This window comes from Buteo buteo, chromosome 7 (assembly GCF_964188355.1).
Source record: "Buteo buteo chromosome 7, bButBut1.hap1.1, whole genome shotgun sequence".
Lineage (NCBI taxonomy): Eukaryota > Metazoa > Chordata > Aves > Accipitriformes > Accipitridae > Buteo > Buteo buteo.
In genome coordinates, this window is record NC_134177.1 from 23,685,662 (window position 1) to 23,703,558 (window position 17,897).

The 17,897-nt window shown below is 38.6% G+C and overlaps 1 protein-coding gene across 12 annotated transcripts in view; it reads left to right on the top strand.

Annotated features, from left to right (window-relative positions):
• NMNAT3 (nicotinamide nucleotide adenylyltransferase 3) overlaps positions 1-17,897 on the top strand; it is a 35,023-nt gene that overhangs the window by 14,227 nt on the left and 2,899 nt on the right. For 10 of the 12 annotated variants that reach the window (XM_075031895.1, XM_075031894.1, XM_075031902.1 and 7 more), the window contains 2 exons: positions 10,291-10,474; positions 15,485-15,594. In XM_075031895.1, the coding sequence (XP_074887996.1) occupies positions 10,291-10,474; positions 15,485-15,594 (294 nt within the window). Of the gene's footprint in view, positions 1-4,051; positions 4,101-4,165; positions 4,253-10,290; positions 10,475-15,484; positions 15,595-17,897 lie in introns of those variants that run through there. The other 2 variants (XM_075031904.1, XM_075031905.1) reach the window with 2 other exon arrangements.

Sequence of the window (17,897 nt, forward strand, 5' to 3'; positions counted from 1 at the left end):
CCTCTTTAACATCAGTGCTTAGTTCTGAATAGGATGTGACTTGCCTTTTGACTTTAGTTTAATGTGTGGAGTCTTACTAGTATAAGTACTTCATGCATTGAAGAAGGAGACTTCATTTGTGTCTGGGTTGCCTACAGTGTTGTCATTGTACTTTCTGAACACATAACCTAGGATGTCTGCAAACCAAGAATCCTCAATTAGCTTGTGGAAGCTTTACCCATCACACCTAGAGGTGGCTTTATTTGAAGTAACTATGAATGTATATATATGTGTTTGTATGTATGGATACTTACAGATCTGGTATATGGTCTTCCTTGCTATGGTGAAGACAGTTTCTCAAACAGAAGGGATTGGCAACATGCTATAAAAATGATTGACTCTGGATGCCTGTTTTATGGCAGAACCATTCCTACCCAGGAAATTAATTGGTCATTCTCTCATGTTTTTAGTTCTGCTTCTGCAGTTACCCAGGAGAGGAGAAATTGGAGCTTATTTGCTGAGAAGAAGCACTAGTTGCAGACTGAGAGCTGATAGTGGGGCTGGAGAGCAATTCTTATACATGACTAAAGCTTGTTTGAAGTGAGGTAGTGGTCTGCCATATTCACATTGATTCCCTTCTCAGTGAGAGCAACGCACTTCTGAGCTAATACACACACTGAATGCCTGAAAAAGTAACTAGCATGAGAGAAGAATTGACTAGCATGAAGGGCGATGTTTCCTAGGCTGTGAGAATGACTTCTGGTGCTGCTTCAGTATTTCTGCTCAATCACAAATCCGGCAGAAACAATGAGTTGTGCAACAGCTTGGCTGGAGTTGACTTCACAGTCAGGTTTTACTGTTAAGAATGACATAACTATCCCTAATGTGCATCCTGACTGACATCTCCAGTAATTCTGTCTGCTAGCTTTTTGCACATCACTTCAGTTTCAAATGCTGTCTATTCTTATTTTTCATACATCCTTATTTTAAGTAGGGAATTTTATTGAGTTTCTGATACTTTAAGCAGTATCTGTAGTTTCATTGACACATGTCAAGTAATTAATCCTTTTTTTTGTTAATGTCAACAAATCTTGTCATGCCGCTTTTTAAATACAACAGACGTAGTTACATGTGACTAAATAACTCTAATGATTCTCTTTATCTGGATTTTTGTCTCTACTCTTGTGAATTTGACTCTTTACACATCCTCAGACATAGCTAGAATCCTCTCAGATTCAATCCCTTGTTTTAAAATTATTTCTTGAAACTTGCACTGACTGTGGCAAATGCCTTTCAGTCTGTTAGTATCTAATGCCAAATGGTTTTATTTCTCTTTGACTGTATTTTTCATTTGACCATAAAGTCCAAAGAAATGGTACTAGAATCAACCTATGTAAGATGTTTAAAACATTGTTTCCTAAGTATTGCCAGTGGAGGATACTTACATCACCAAGTTTCCAGAGAAGACCAAAACGGATAGAGGGCAAAGTAGAGGGGTATGAAAGGCAAGATGTTTCTATCTGTGACAAGACACATGCAAGGGGAGGTGAAGGAAAATGAGTTACTGTCTTATGAAAACTTGGGAAAATGTGACACAATCAATGGGTTGTGTCAGATGCAGCACTGGGCAGCAGAGCTGAGAAGTCCAATGAGTAATTAGTCACTAACCAGCCTTGGGAATTTAGAAGTTTATGTTGTTCAAGGGCTGCATGTGATTAAAATGGACTAGTATTTTCAAGAAAGGGATAGGAGCAGATTGTAACAGCAGCAAGTCAAGTCAAGCAGGTCCTGCTTGACTAACCTGATCTCCTTTTAGTACAAGGTGACCCGCTTAGTGAATGAGGGAAAGGCTGTGGATGTTGTCTACCTAGACTTTAGTAAGGCTTTTGACACTGTTTCCCACAGCATTCTCCTGCAGAAACTGGCTGCTCATGGCTTGGACGGGTGTATTCTTTGCTGGGTAAAAAATTGGCTGGATGGCCAGGCCTGAAGAGTTGTGGTGAATGGAGTTAAATCCAGTTGGTGGCCGGTCACAAGTGGTGTTCCCCAGGGCTCAGTACTGGGGCCAGTTCTCTTTAATATCTTTATCAGTGATGTGGACAAGGGGATCGAGTGCACTCTCAGTGAGTTTGCGGATGACACCAAGTTGGAAGGGAGGGTTGATCTGCCTGAGGGTAGGAAGGCTCTACAGAGGGATCTGGACAGGCTGGATCAATGGGACAAGGCTAATTATATGAGGTTCAACAAGGCCAAGTGCTGGGTCCTGTACTTGGGTCACAACAACCCCATGCAGCGCTACAGGCATTGGGAAAAGTGGCTGGAAAGTGCCTGGTGGAAAAGGACCTGGGGGTGTTGGTCAACAGCCGGCTGAATATGAGCCAGCAGTGTGCCCAGATGGCCAAGAAGGCCAACGGCATCCTGGCTTGTATCAGTGTGGCCAACAGGACTATGGAAGTGATTGCCCCCCTGTAGTTGGCACTGGACAGGCTGGACCTCAAGTACTGTGTTCAGTTTTGGGCCCCTCACTACAAGAAAGACATTGAGGTGTCAAGCGTATCCAAAGAAGGGCAGCGCAGCTGGTGAAGGGTCTAGAGCACAAGTCTTGTGAGGAGTAGCTGAGGGAACTGGGCTTGTTTAGCCTGGAGAAAAGGAGGTTGAGGGGAGACCTTATCTCTCTCTACAACTACCTGAAAGGAGGTTGTAGTGAGGTGGGTATCAGTCTCTTCTCCCAAGTAACAAGTGACAGGACAAGAGGAAACGGCCTCAAGTTGTGCCAGGGGAGGTTTAGATTGGATATTAGGAAAAATTTCTTTACTGAAAGGGTTGTCAGGCATTGGAACAGGCTGCCCAGGGAAGTGGTGGAGTCACCATCCGTGGAGGTATTTAAAAGAGGTGTAGATGTGGTGCTTAGTGACATGGTTTAGTGGTGGACTTGGCAGCGCTACGTTTACGGTTGGACTTGATGATCTTAAAGGTCTTTTCCAACCTACACAATTCTATGATTATAAGTCAGCATAAATGCACAGGCTTCAATTTGTCTTCCTGCAACAATTCTGATAACCAGAATTTGAAAACAACACAAAATAACCCTGGTTTGATCCTACTGTTTTGATAGTGTATATAGCAATACAGGTATATAATTAGAATAGGATCAGATCAGCAATAGTTACTTACTACATACACAAAAAATACTGACAGACATTAGTTAAAATTAACTGACTTTAAAAATGAAAAGGAAACAAATCTTGGATTTTTTTTTATTACAAGATTTACAGCAGTGCTTGCTTAAATAGAGCAGTACCTGGTTAATTGTATTAGGCTCTACCCTTGAAACATGCATGAAGAGGAATGCATGTGTAGCTTAACATTCAGAAAGAATTAAAGTTGTAGAGTGCACTTTGCAGAGGTGCAAATCTAAGCAGCAAAAGCATAAATCTTAAGACATCTCAAGATACGCCATATCCCTAAAGAAGACACCTCTGTTACATAAAACTCATTTTTCTCGATGCTGTTATCAGTGCATACAGTTTAGGTCCTAACCTTTTTCTGAATTTAAGGAATGCTTTTCGAAATGGAAGAAGTGTAGGCATCTTTCTGTTCCACAAGCTTTGATGCCTTACTCTAAAACCCAGCAAAATAAGGGGTGGGTGTCCCCTGCTTGCAGTGGTATTTGGGTTATGCCCTGTATTTGTCTTTGGAACCCTAGTCATCTGTTTTGTAGCATCTCTGAAAGGAACCATTGCTTCCCAGTCATGTTAATGGCAAAAGTCAGCTTGGATTAGAGCATTTCAGAATAAAGTGTCCTGTGAGTAAAGCTATGATACTTTATTATTCATATTGTTACTCTCAAGATGGTGGTTTTAGCCTTCTTTCTGAAGGAAATAATCATTTTCATAGCTGTCAAGAAACTCTCTTTCCTTCTTTTTGTCCAAATCCAATGAACTCTATAGAAGTGAAGTTGTATTTTGAGGTCTTGATATGAAATGTTTATTATAGATCTGATGTTTGGAGATCATTCAGCATTTATTTGAGGACTGATTATTGTGCATGCTTAGTTACTCAGCTGTTGGAGGAGGGTTCCTGAAGTCTCAATGTATTTGAGTGGCTGTCTGACTACAGAGGTAAGTCTACATCTTCAGGCCCTGTAGTTCACTCAACCAGGTGGATATGATTTATGTTTCTCTAGGTACTCATATGGCATCTGTCACTACAATTTTTGCACACCTCATCTAATTCAGTGAATGCATCTTTCAAGCACTCTGAAGTGGTGAAGGTAAAGTCATCCATCCTGTGGAGAGCTATCCTAAAAGATTGTCCGTTACTGCTCTAATGTATTTGTTCATTACATTGACTTTCAATGCAATGATTGCTGAATTTTTTGCCCCTTTGATTTTCCTTCTGTTGAATTACCCTCACAGAAGGTGACCAAACATGAAGTAAAAACAGTCTTGCCTATTTTCTTTTTCTTTTTTCATGCTTAGCAATCTCTACATACATGTCATGGGAAGGTAAGCATAGGATGGTATCTTTTTGATATTTAGGCTGTAAATCATTTTTAACAACTCAAATATTTGGGATTACTTGTATCTAGTCATTACGTGGTGGTTTTATTTTCATTTTCTCCCCTACATGGCATCTGAACAAAGATGTTAGATGTCCCTCCCTCCACCCCAGTTAATTAAAACCTATAAAAAAATTAATGTTTTGTTTTAAATGGAACAATGAAAAATCCTTGTATTTGTTTTCCTAGCATTAGTAGGCTGAGAGTTCTGCAAGGGTAACTGTTGACTTCTTGTGGGTTCAAGGGAAAACATGACTGTTACTTTAATACACAATTTTATCGTGTGATTTTAATGTATGTGTAGTCATACATAGAAGGTTGATAAAAGAAATTAAATAATCCAGTTAAACATATTTGTAAAAGCAAGTGTGCTAGTGGTTGTTTCAGTGAAGAAATGAAAACATACATTAATATAAGCTCTTGTTGCATCTTAGCTGGTTAGAACATGAGATTGTATTGTAACTATTTTCCAACATTGTTCACTTCTGATAACAAGTTTTACATCATTTTATGTTTTGAAATAGCTATCACTTTCATCATGAAAAAGGACTGACTCCTTGGCAGTCAAAGTGATTTTTGTTATTTATGTATTTGATGTTGTATACATACTATGCAGTAAAACTTAAGCTGTTCATCAGCCTCATTTTGTTAAATCTTAGATGTGTAGATAACTTTATGCCCTTCGAACAGGCTTAGTGACACAGAGAAAATGCTTATTCCTGGACAAAGCTTCCAGAACTCAGACCAAAAATTTGTAATCTTGAGTCCTGCAATTGTTCACATTAATACACTAATATATAGAAGTTAGTCTCTTGCCCAGTGCTGAAAAGGAAATTGGGGCAGTCTCCAGGAAAAAAAAAAAAAAAAGCAGGGAATTCTCTTTCGCTTGTGCTTACAGACTTTGGATACATAGGACAGAAACCTTAGATAGGCGATGAGTTAAAATCTGTCATCTTGATTAAGGTATGTGGGGTTTGCAGGGAGGTGTTTTGGTGTTTGGTTTTCGGGGGGGGGGGGTGTTTGCGTTGGTGGGGTTTTTTTGGTGTTTGGGCTTTGGGCTAGTTTTGGGGTTGGCTTTTTTGGTGTTTCAAGTTTTTTGGTTTGGTGGTTTTAGAGGTTTTTTTGGTGTTTGGATGTGGTTTTGGGAGGGGGTGTTGGGTTTTTGTTTGTTTCTTTTTCCCTGTGGATGAGAGCTATATGGTCTTTAAACTAATGTCCATAACTGCAGGAAGGGAAAATCTGCGTATATGAGTTGGTGTCACATTTAATTGATGTCACAGAAGCTACCAGTGAGTCTAACTCTGTTTTTTTTTCTATTATAAAGTATAAGTTGGGAGAGCTGAATACTGAATGATAAGGAGTTTCATTGTAACAAAGAGATGAGACTGGCATTCGTCTGTAATATTTTTATGTAAGCCTACATCAGTGAAACTTCTAAAGCTTTGGAGTTTTAACAGGAAGGTACCAAACTACATTAAAATAAGTGTGTTGGCTCATCAGCTGTTTTCAGTCATATGAAACCATAAAATCTTCCACATAGTAAACTTAGCATGAAACATGCATCTTTTGATACTGTCATTGCTTATGACTAATGTACATTAGTACTGCCTATTATTAGTGATGTGCTGTAAATCTAAACTTTTATCTAGAAGATCGTACTTGGGGTAGTTACTTTGGTATAAAGAATCAGACTGGATAAATGCACGTGTCTGTTTCTCAGTTGTCATAGAAATGCAAAAGAGGCTAACATTTTGTAGGCACTGTTCAGCAGGGAGTGAAGTTTCTAGAAACTTTGTTTATGCTAAAACAGAGATAACTTACAGTGACCTTTTGTTGTGGCTTAACCCCAGCCAGCAACTAAGCACCATTCAGCCACTCATTCACGCCTTCCCCCTCCCAGTGAGATGGGGAGGAGAATTGGAAGAAAAAAGTAAAACTTGTGGGTTGTGGTAAGAACCGTTTAATAAATAAAATATAATAATAACAGTAATAGTAATAAAATAATAATAATTGTAATGAAAAGGAATATAACAAAAAGAGAGAAATGAGACCCAAGAAAAGACAAGTGGTGCACAATGCAATTGCTCACCACCCACTGAACAATGCCCAAGCAGCGACCTGCCCTCCTGGCCAACCACCCCCCCAGTTTATATACTGGGCATGACATCACATAGTATGGAATACCCCTTTGGCCAGTTTGGGTCAGCTGTCCTGGCTGTGTCCCCTCCCAACTTCTTGTGCCCCTCGAGACTTCTTGCTGGCTGGGTATGAGAAGCTGAAAAATCCTTGGCTTAGTCTAAACACTACTTAGCAACAACTAAACACATCAGTGTATTATCAACATTATTCTCATACTAAATCCAGAACATAGCACTATACCAGCTACTAGAAAGAAAATTAACTCTATCCCAGCCAAAACCAGGACACCTTTGTAACGAAATACTAAATACCAGTTTTCCTTAATACTTTCCTTAATACTTAGTACTTTAACTTGTTTGAGGGACATTTTTTGTTTCACTACTTTTGTTATATTTAGTTTTCTAACCAGTTATCCTAAGTAGTTCTTAGAGAATGTAAGTTCATAGCAAGAGGGAGTTTTTTGCTGCTTTTTATAGGTACGTTTTGAAAAACAAAGCCACTTAAGGGCCTGGATTTTACACATACTTAGGACAAGCAATAATAACATATTTCATGACGAAAGCAAACAGTGTTCCAAAGAAATACAATTTGAAGATAATTGTGGACCAAGGAAGGCTTGAAACTCCCTGTAATAATTTATGGGACAGATAAGAGAATTGCAGTGGAAATTAAAAAAAAAATCAAGATGGCAGAATTTAATTATTTTCTCTTTGCATGCCTGCCAAAATTGAGGGACATATTTTAATAGGTGAACTTTTAAATTACTGTAGAGGACACAAGTTATTTAGAGCCAGTAGTAAAATATTCTCCTATATTTTGAATGGTAAAGCTTGTATTTTTAGGTGGAAGGTTCTCATGTGCATCATGATTGCATAGTGCTGCGTTACTCCGTTGTTGTGAATCATCTTAAATAGTTACTGTATTTGACTTTTGGTACCTTAAGTATTGGCAACCTTGATTTTTCTCTTCCATTTGGTTTCAGTTCTGCTTTGGAACAAGCTGACAATGGCATCAGAAGCTCTTATCCAATTTGTGCAGTTCTAGGCCAGACTAGAGACTGAAATCTTAACAGTTTACAAGAATATGGCAGAGTTGCAATCATTCTTGGCTAGCATGACCTCATATAATTTTCATTTTTACATTTAATATATTCATTTAAAATATAAGGGAACAATTTATATCTGTAGAAACTGAAAAGAAAGGAACCAAAATGTGGAAAATTACTGTGTAGGAAAAACCTTTTAATAAGGGTAACATTAATGAATTCAAACTGTAATTTCTTTCCCTTTAAATGAGAATTTGTTACAGCATTATGTATTATCAAAGTATCAGAGAATAATTGTTGTCCATACGTCAAGTGAATTTCCAATTTCAGATCAAGAGATAGACATAATTATATATACATCTTTTCATGTTTCTGGAGAATTTTATCTTGCTCTATTGACCATTTTGCCTATAATGAGAATGTTCTAAAACAGAGGATAGTTTGGACTGATATTTTAATAGGAGACATTGCCTGTAAATCTCATTGAATTTTAATGCTATTTTTTAAGTCCAATTTGCTCAAGTTCTTTTGAAAATTTTACCCTATTACATCAAAATAAATGTGGAGTTACAAAATTGTCATTGTAGAATATTGAATTGTGTTGTGGTTTCAGCCCAGCCGGTAACAAAGGACCACACAGATGCTCACTCACTCCTGCCCCCCTCCGGTGGGATAGGGAGAAGAATCTGAGGAGAGAAAAGGAAAAAAAAAAAAACACCAAAAACAAAACAAAAAAAACCAAACAAACAAACAAAAAAAAACCGGAACCCCGAGGGTTGAGATAAGGACAATTTACTGGGACAACACAAAAAGAGAAGTTACAACAACAACAACAGTACTAATAAAAGAATATACAAAACGAGTGATGCACAGTGCAACTGCTCACCACCCGGAACCCTACGCTCTGCCACTTCCCCCACCAAAAGTCGAGAGTTCCCCCCAGGCCGCTCCCCAGTTATATACTGAGCACGATGTCACACAGTATGGAATAGCTCCTTGGCTAGTTAGGTCAGCTACCCTGGCTATGCCCCCCACCTCCCAGGTTCTTGTAAAAATTAACTCTATCCCAGCTGAACCCAGGACAAATTGTCATGTGCCAGCACGAGAAATTATGAGTCCGGGGGTACCATTTTTGTTACAAAGCAATAGAGGGAACTTGCTGCATTCTTTAAGTTTCTTTGTTGAAACAACTGAATTAGACAAAAGGAAGGGGATTTTTTTCATCCTTCAGTATCATATTTACCATAGTTATTTAAAATGCATGTGTTACATTAGAAATCATTTTATTGTATTTCTGTTTGTTTGAAACACCCTTTCTCTCCTCTCTGTTTCTTGAGGGGTGCAGCTCATATCAGAGCTTTATTTCCCTGTTGATTTATTAAAATGAGAGCTACATTAATTGGGGTTGTTTAGTCTGGAGAAAAGGAGGCTGGGGGGAGACCTTATCACTCTCTACAACTACCTGAAAGGAGGTTGTAGTGAGGTGGGGGTTGGTCTCATCTATCAGGTGGCTGGAGATAGTACGAGAGGAGATGGCCTCAAGTTGCAGCAGGGGCGGTTTAGATTGGATATTAGGAAAAATTTCTTTACTGAAAGGGTTGTCAGGCATTGGAACAGGCTGCCCAGGGAAGTGGTGGAGTCAACATCCATGGAGGTATTCAAAAGGCGCGTAGACAAGGCACTTCAGGACATGGTTTAGTGCGCATGGCTGATGGTTGGACTTGATGATCTTGAAGGTCTTTTCCAACCTAAATGATTCTATGATTCTATGATTTTTGTTTCCTGATTTGAGGCCGGAACTGCAAAGTCTACCAAAAAGAGCTTGTTGTGTTAATGATTACATTATGTTACAGTAGAAAAATATGGGCATATTTTCAAATTTAATTAGCATGATCAGTCAGATAGAAAGTTTCTTTAGTGGCTGCTAAGCTGATGTTTGGAGCATAGTGCTGTAAGTCTCAATTTAGACTCCATTAGCCCCATCTTTGTTCTTGAATCTTCTGATTTGTCTGAATTGCATTAATCATAGCTGCAGTAATATGCTATAATTCTTGTTTTAACACAATGAAAAGGCACAATGATTTTGATAAATAACAAGCATCAGATGCATAAGGACAAAGCAGTGGTCAGTTAAGTCGTCCATTGCTCTGGCTTTATAAAAGCTGTACTTACTGGAATATAAAACTTAATTATATCTAGCAATTTTGATAGGTTTTTTGATAGTTTTTTGATAGCATCATAAATTGTAAACATCTACATGCTTGGAAATTGTATGTTCATACAGCTTTCCTTTTTGAATCATCTAATAGGATAAACATATTGGTAGTAATTGTTAGCAGTTCACAGAGGAACAAGAAGGCTGCTTTTTAATTTTTTAAATTGCTGTTTCTGTATTAAAAATAATACCTAGGTCAGGTTGTTCATAGCCTCTCAGAACTTTGAAGTTAACCATGCTTTGAAGAGGTTGAACTAGATGAGCTCCCAAGGTCCTGACCACCCTAAATTTTCAAGATTCTGTGACAATGACTTATTTTTCCTTTTTTTCTTTTCATTTTTTTTTCAAAAGGAAGGTATCAGGTGATTGAAGGCATAATGTCTCCTGTTAACGATGACTACAGAAAGAAAGGCTTGGTTTCAGCAAGGCACCGGATAGCAATGGCTAAACTAGCACTGGAGACATCTGACTGGATTCGAGTTGATCCATGGGAGAGCGAGCAGGAGACATGGACAGAGACAGTAAAAGTATTAAGGTAATTACTTTTTTGCTCCTTTCTTTATGAAATTACTGATTGCCAAAAATCTGTCAGGCTACCAGATCGATGCACAGAACTCACTTATGTAAAACACCCAAGCAAAGCAGAACAGGTCTGTTTATGGCATTATCTGCTATGAGATAAAGTATTAGATCTGCAAGCAATGAAAATTCACATCACTTTCCTTTAGAAAGGCCGTGTAGTAAGTATTCCCCATCTGGAGTCTTTCCTAGTGCAAAGCAGATAGGCTTTCCCCAGACCTATGCAATACACCACAGTACTGCACTTATGCCATTTAACTAGTTAGATGCATGTGGAAAGCCTCTGCCCAGCAAAGGTCTTGCAAAATTGTAGTCACTGAAAGAGTTCTGCAGCAAAGATCTTGCCTCTCATGTTATTTCTCTGGGTTTTAGGTCTCTAAGTAGGTAATACAGAGATCTTAATCAGAAAGTAAGAGAGTTTACAAATAAACCTATTCTTGAGGAGCATCCCTATTCCAGATTAGCTATGTTGGCATTGTTATGCCTGCAGGTTTATCTATTTGCACATCCTTGAAAAGTTTTCTTGAAAAGTTTTCATACTAACTCTAATGGCAAGTTAAGCCCAAGCCCATAACTGTTGATGGTTTCTTCAAAATCACTGAGTTTGCTGTGGTTTTGTGCTGGAAGGAAAAATAAAACAATTTGTCCAAAACCAGTTAACTTGATGTAAGGATCTTGAAACGTGCCTTTTTCCCATATGGTTGGTCTTGGTGTTCTGGTTTTGGCTGGGATAGAGTTAATTTTCTTCCTAGTAGCTGGTATAGTGTGTTTTGGATTTAGTGCGAGAATACTGTTGATAACACACTGATGTTTTAGTTGTTGCTAAGTAGTATTTATCCCAAGTTAAGGATTTTTCAGTTTCCCATGCTCTGCCAGCAAGCAGGTGCACAAGAAGCTGGGAGGGAGCATAGCCAGGACAGCTGACATGAACTAGCCAAAGGGATATTCCATACCATAGGATGTCACGCTCAGTATATAAACTGGGGGGGTGGTTGTCCAGGAGGGGCAGGTCGCTGTTTGGGCATTGTTCAGTGGGTGGTGAGCAATTGCGTTGTGCACCACTTGTCTTTTCTTGGGTCTCATTTCTCTCTTTTTGTTATATTCTTTTTCATTACAATTATTACTATTGTTATTATATTTGTATTATTATTATTATAGTTTAGTTTAGTTATTAAACTGTTCTTATCTCAACCCACGAGTTTTACTTTTTTTCCCGATTCTCCTCCCCATCCCACTGGGAGGGGGGAGGAGTGAGTGAGCAGCTGCACAGTGCTTAGTTGCTGGCTGGGATTAAACCACGACACGTGGTAATAAATGCATTATGGGGCAAGGTATGAAAACACAAACTTCTTGTGCTAGCCACTTTTGGGAAACACATATGCTACAGAATTCAACAGATTTTGTTAAAGTGAAAGACTTCATGGATGTCCTTACAGAAAGCAAGTGTGCTGTAAGAACTATCAATGATTTCTATCCACTTTTTCTAGTTTACTTTCTGACTGGAAATGGTTGTATAGCTTAAGGCTCTAAAATGTGCCTTCCAATGACTGCTGAGAAAGCTCTTACGGCTCTATGTGAAAGCAATTAAAAAACAGACCTGTTACTTTACAAAAGCATATGTAAGAATACCCTATGTACTTAGAAAAAAATCTGGTAGAGCCTTTTAGTTCTACTTTTATTTGCTTTACTGAGTGAACATAGACATTCAGTTGCTTCTTTTGACCCTTGCCTCCAGCCAGCAGAATAGGATCAGGGTGGGAGGAAGACTAGGCAATGCTGCCCTGTCGTTGCAGAAAAGTTCTCTGTTCTTTTCTGTAATCACACTTGTATATTTCAGTGTGAGAAATCACCAAAAGGTCTGTCCTGCAGTATTGGTTGGGTATGGGATTTTTCTACTAAACTCCAGTTTTGTACAACTGTTTTTCTCTAGAGGAGCAGCCACAAATCTCAGATCAGGTGATCCTACTTATAAAAGCTTTGATCTTGCACAGCTCCAGCTGCAGTGAGTACTACTTGCAAGATTGGGTTTGTAAATTGTAAATCCACTTCAGAGTTCTTTAGTATAAGAGGTACCATAAATAAAACCTGTATGTATAATTTTCTGCTCAGGGAAAGTAGTATTAATATGGTATGAACAGCGCAACTTCCTGCCACTCTAGAAAGTGAACCTCTATTTTTATAAATAAGTTCACAAAATGTTAAAATGGATGCCAGTTAGGGAGAGAAATGAGCTTAAAGCATTTTTTCCCAAATGGTGACCTATATTAATGAGCTGAACCAGTGCCTTAATCTAATGCTGAACCCTGTCCCTTTAATGGGGAAGCAGCATCCTGATGAAATAGCACATGTAGGTATCTTGGCTTTATATTGTATTCTAATTGTCACACATGAATATTAAAAAAAGAGGTGGCTCTAGGGCTAGATCCTTACCAAGTATAAATAGGCAGTGGTTTATTGTGGAGTTGTGCTTCTTCACAAATGTTGAAGGTTAATCTATAGATGCTTCCCTTGTCAAAGAACCAATTGCTGCCTTCACTATAAGCTCCTTCAAGTAGGAAACTTTAGGACCAATAGAAAGAGATTTTGCTATTGCAAGGCAAAGGCAAAAAATATTACTGTACCTAAATGTCTCTTCTTATCAGTATTTTGAATTGTACACTTAACTGCAGTAGAACGTTGTGTCCTGAGACACATGAATGGCCTTTTTCTACAGTACTTGTTTTACCTGAGTGCAATGAAATTGTCATATTTCATCAAGATCTGTGGATTTTGCAAGGGCTCCCAAATAGTTATAACATAAAAGAATTTTAAGCAGCAAAGCTCATATCCCACTTTTGGTGGTGCTATTAGTTGCCTGTTAAGTGAGTATGGAAATTTTGGAGACCGTCTCAAGGCTTTTTTTAGAGAGGAGAAGGGAACATGATGGAGCTATTTCCCACTTATCTGCTGTTCCTGAATATTCTTCCTAGAAAAGAAAACAATATTGTCAGTAACCAAAGAACTACATTCATTCCTCTTGTAATGTAGATTTGATTGTGGTGCAGATATATTGTGAATTAATTTAGAATTGGCAAAAATCTATCTTACCCAACTTTCGTTGAATTGTGCTTGAGATTTAATGATACAGTTATTCAAAGCTTCATACGCAGTTCAGAAAGTGCTTGATAAACTGACAGATTGATTTGTCCTTTTTGGTGTATCTTTAAAATAACGTAACCTTCCCTGCCCTAGCACTCAAAACGCCTGCTGAACAGACCTTTTGGCCGTTAAGATTTTGCAGTACTTACAATGTTAGCCCTGCAGTGAGTTCCTTGCCAAAAGTTCTTATTTTTGATCATGGCCCAAGAATGTCAGTCCATGATACGGAGTTAGTGTACTTGACTATACATAGCATCAGCCTGTTTACAACAAGGCAGGATTAAAAATAGAAATGTAGGAAGGCACAGGCCAAGCTACTGCTACCTACTCTCTACTACCATATGTCCCTCACCCCTTGTCTATGCAGTCTCTTTAGCAAATGGCTGAGCATCAAAAATTACTAGAGATTGTTATGCAGCCTGTCCAGGTGTAGGTTCTTGACACTTGTGCAACTTATTCCTGTGGCTAAAAGTATCTGCATGATTTGAAGAGTGTACATGTGTAGCGTTCGCTGCATATCAAGGTGCCACGATTAGATCACTGATCAACCCCAGACCAGGGAAAGAGACAGATAACACCCACAGTGTGAGCGCCAACTTCCCCCTTTTATTGCGCAGTTAATTCCTTTTATACTAACAAGGGTAGGCAGGATTACAGGTACATCAGAAGGCTGCGACTAACCCTCTGTCTTTCCGTGACATCGCAAGATCTTCCGAACGCCGAACCCTACATACATGTAAATCACTAAACTATAAATTCATTCCTTAGGCCAGACATTCAAAGGGTTATCTATGGCTTTGTACACATACTGAATTCAGACTGTACCTTGTAATTCATAATCTTTGCTTTGATACAGTTATATAAGACCTGGTGGTCACTTTGGCTATATATGTACTAGACAGAGATGGGACACTGGCTTGAGTCTGTGTCTGCCCATCCTGTTTAACCATGAGCTTGTTTCCTGAAACAATTTTCACTGGTGCCAATATGAGCAATGCCTAAGCATCGCTCAGGATGGTGCAAGTCAGGGACTATTCTAAACAAGCAAGGCCATGTGGGTTTGGAAGGAAGGGAGTTTAGGTGTTTTGATCTAAGATTGGCACTTGCCCTCATGATCAAAGAAAGGGCCACTAACACGAGATAGTAGTACCAGTATTGCACTGGGGCACCAGCGATCAGGAGCAGCAAAAGAATAAAGTAATAGAAACCTGGAAAAACTGCCAAAGATTCCTTGCCTGCCTTCATGCATCTGAACTCAGTAAAATTAGAAGCATAGCAGATGTCAAAAGTCTTATAAGAATTGTATATTTTGAGCTTCTCAGGACTGTGATTCTTTTAATTAAAATGAAAGGGAAAACCACAAGGTGAAGACTCAGGGAACATGATTCTGTGGAGAAGAGGATGAGAGAGAAAAAGAATGTCTCCTCCTGAAAACTGAGCACACATTACAGAAACATCATCATGAGGGGTTGTATTTAATCAAGAAATTAAATCTAGTGATTGAAGTGTGATTTAATCCTGTTTCAAGCAAAAACCTCCACAATGTTTTAAATGTAATGTTACTACCAAAATTGCCATAATGGTAGAATTTCAAAAAGGAATTGAAAACCAGTATGCCATTTTGGAGATTGCTTGTGAATTCTGCAAAATGTTAACTACATTGATACTAATCTCGTGGTAGAATGAATATGCTAAATTCTTAACAAATTGTATTCAAATCCAAAGTGCATAAAAGCAAACTGTGTTCTTGAATCTGAAAGTGCCAGGTAATCGCTTTGTGCATCTCTGAGAGGATTACCTCACACAGAAGCCTTTATTTTAAATGCAGGCACCATTACAATGAATCACTCAGATTGCTCCAGTCCAAGAAGGAATTAATGAAAAACAAATGGCCCATAGAAAGATCTACAGAGGATCCCCTTTCTTACCAGCACTCAGGTTGGTTCATAAATGTAAACACGACTCTTTGTTTAGCATTAAAAACAATACAGCGTTATCAGACTAGACTTAATTGATGAAAAAGTTGAACATATTATCTGTTAAGTTCTGAGGGTTGGAGCTGCCTGCCAAAAACAAGCCATGCCAAATGCCAGCATGACTGCTGGTGCAGTTATTTTGTAGTAATTCCCACGTAGACAGGAGACTTACTTTGGAATTGTATTAATTCTTGGTTTTATAAGCACTTCTTTAGCTATGTCAGATATGTATGTTGTGGCCCTGCTGGTTTTGCAAAGCATAGAATCTATGAATAAAAAATATCAAAAACTATAGGGATTACTAGACAATGGATTAAGTATATGGATACCACACCAGTGATGCTGATGCATTGGTGTTTACTGCATTTCTGGACAGAAAAGCTTCTGTTGACATTAGAAGTATGGCAAGTTCTGGAAACACTGTCAGTTTTGGGTTTCCTATTTTATCATATTCCCTAGCCCTATGACTTGCTAGGATGCTGCTGGATTTTTGATACATTGCATTTTTTCCTGTAGTATTGCAGCACTCCTTGGACATGAATAATACATTTAAGTTGTTCATGGTTATACAAAAATTTCCAAAAGATGAGTTGTTGTTATCTTTATAGATGGTAGAGGAAAAAAAGGTCTCAAGGCATTTGGACTGCAGTGGAATCTTGTGTCTGATGGGGTTAATGATTGTTAGCAAGTGACAAGTCAGATTAGTCCACATTGCCGTACTAAGGAAAACTAGTGTGAAAGTAGTAAGGACTATTTTAATGTCCATGATGAAAAATTCTTTTAGCTATTATTTTCTGTAGTTATTTCAAGCTCTATAGCATTTTATGTACAAATGCTCAAGGAAACAAATGTTAAAGCTTGTCCTTCTTTCCCAATAAAGATTCTCAGTTTAGAATTCATCAGTCATCATCACAGGATTCCTCTACAGTCAACAACAAAGGTATAGCAAAAAACTGGGTGAGAAGGAGGACAGGCAAGAAATCAGTTTCTCTGTCTAGTACGTAGTGGCTGGAGATTTTTTTTTTTTTTTTTAATTCAATCTGGGAGCTATCCACAAAGAACAATCCGTTAGTTTGAACAGAGAAAGGCTGGCATCCTGTTGTACTTTTTCTGCCTTCAGTGCTTTGACTGACTGGACAGTGATACAGATTTGGCTATTTGAAACATGTGGCCCACCAAGAAGGAACAGAATGGTTTCTTCCCACTTCCTTTGGTCACTAGCATGGTATGGCATGGGGCATGGGGAACGATCAAGAGCTACTGAGAACTACAGAGCAGAATAGAGTTCCTCCCCTTTCTCATAAATAAATGCTGGTTAGCACAAACTTTCTAATGGCAGGCAACTGTTACCCAATTCCTCCTCCCTTCCCACCCCCACCCCACAAAAAAAACCCTCCCAACAATGAAATCTGTTGAATCGGGGTTTTCTGTGAAGTTTTTAGAAAGGCTCAGTCACCTAATGGAAGCTTTCAGAAAGATCAACTTGATGGCTGAATTTAGCAGTGGCAAAATTCCATAATATACTATTTTTCTACTATATGTGTGCCTACTAAACTGTGAGACTTCTTTGCGTGGTGCTGAACCTCATGATTTTGTTCCACATGAAATAATCAGGTCACTTTAATATATATTGAAAATAAAAAGGTTCACGGAGGACAGGTATAGACAAATTATTGCAGTTTTAGTAAACTTAGAATAGCTTATTGGTGCTAGTCATTCAGGATGAAGATGAAAATGACAGGACTATGGAGTTCTTTCTCTCTGTTTTTCAGTATCCAGGGATTTGCCATCCCTCCTTGATTCACCAAACGTAGCTTCACATGCAATATTTCTTTTCCTACTTACAAGAGATGGCTGATTGTCTTCATTTCATTTTTAATTGAATCCCCTGCACTTCAAGTCTCTCAGTTGCCTTACATGAACAACTTTGTTGTCACGTCTTGAATGCTTTTCCCTGGCATATTCCAACAGCAGTCTCCCTTAATTATACCTTAAATCCAGCTGCTTCCTTTGTGTTAATAGTTATTTCTCCTTTAGCTTACCCTCTCCTTTTTCCCTGAACAACACTTCAAAGAATTGCAATTCATTTCTGTCCACCATCGACTGAGCTACGCCAATCAAAAATAAGCAAAAATTTCCCAGATCCAGATGTAACATGGCCTGAAATGAAGGCTATTGTACTTACCAAAAAATGGAGCATTGCAGCAGCCGTTTGGGTTTTATACCGTTATCTGTAGTGGAAGCTGCAGATCATCATTTAGCGAA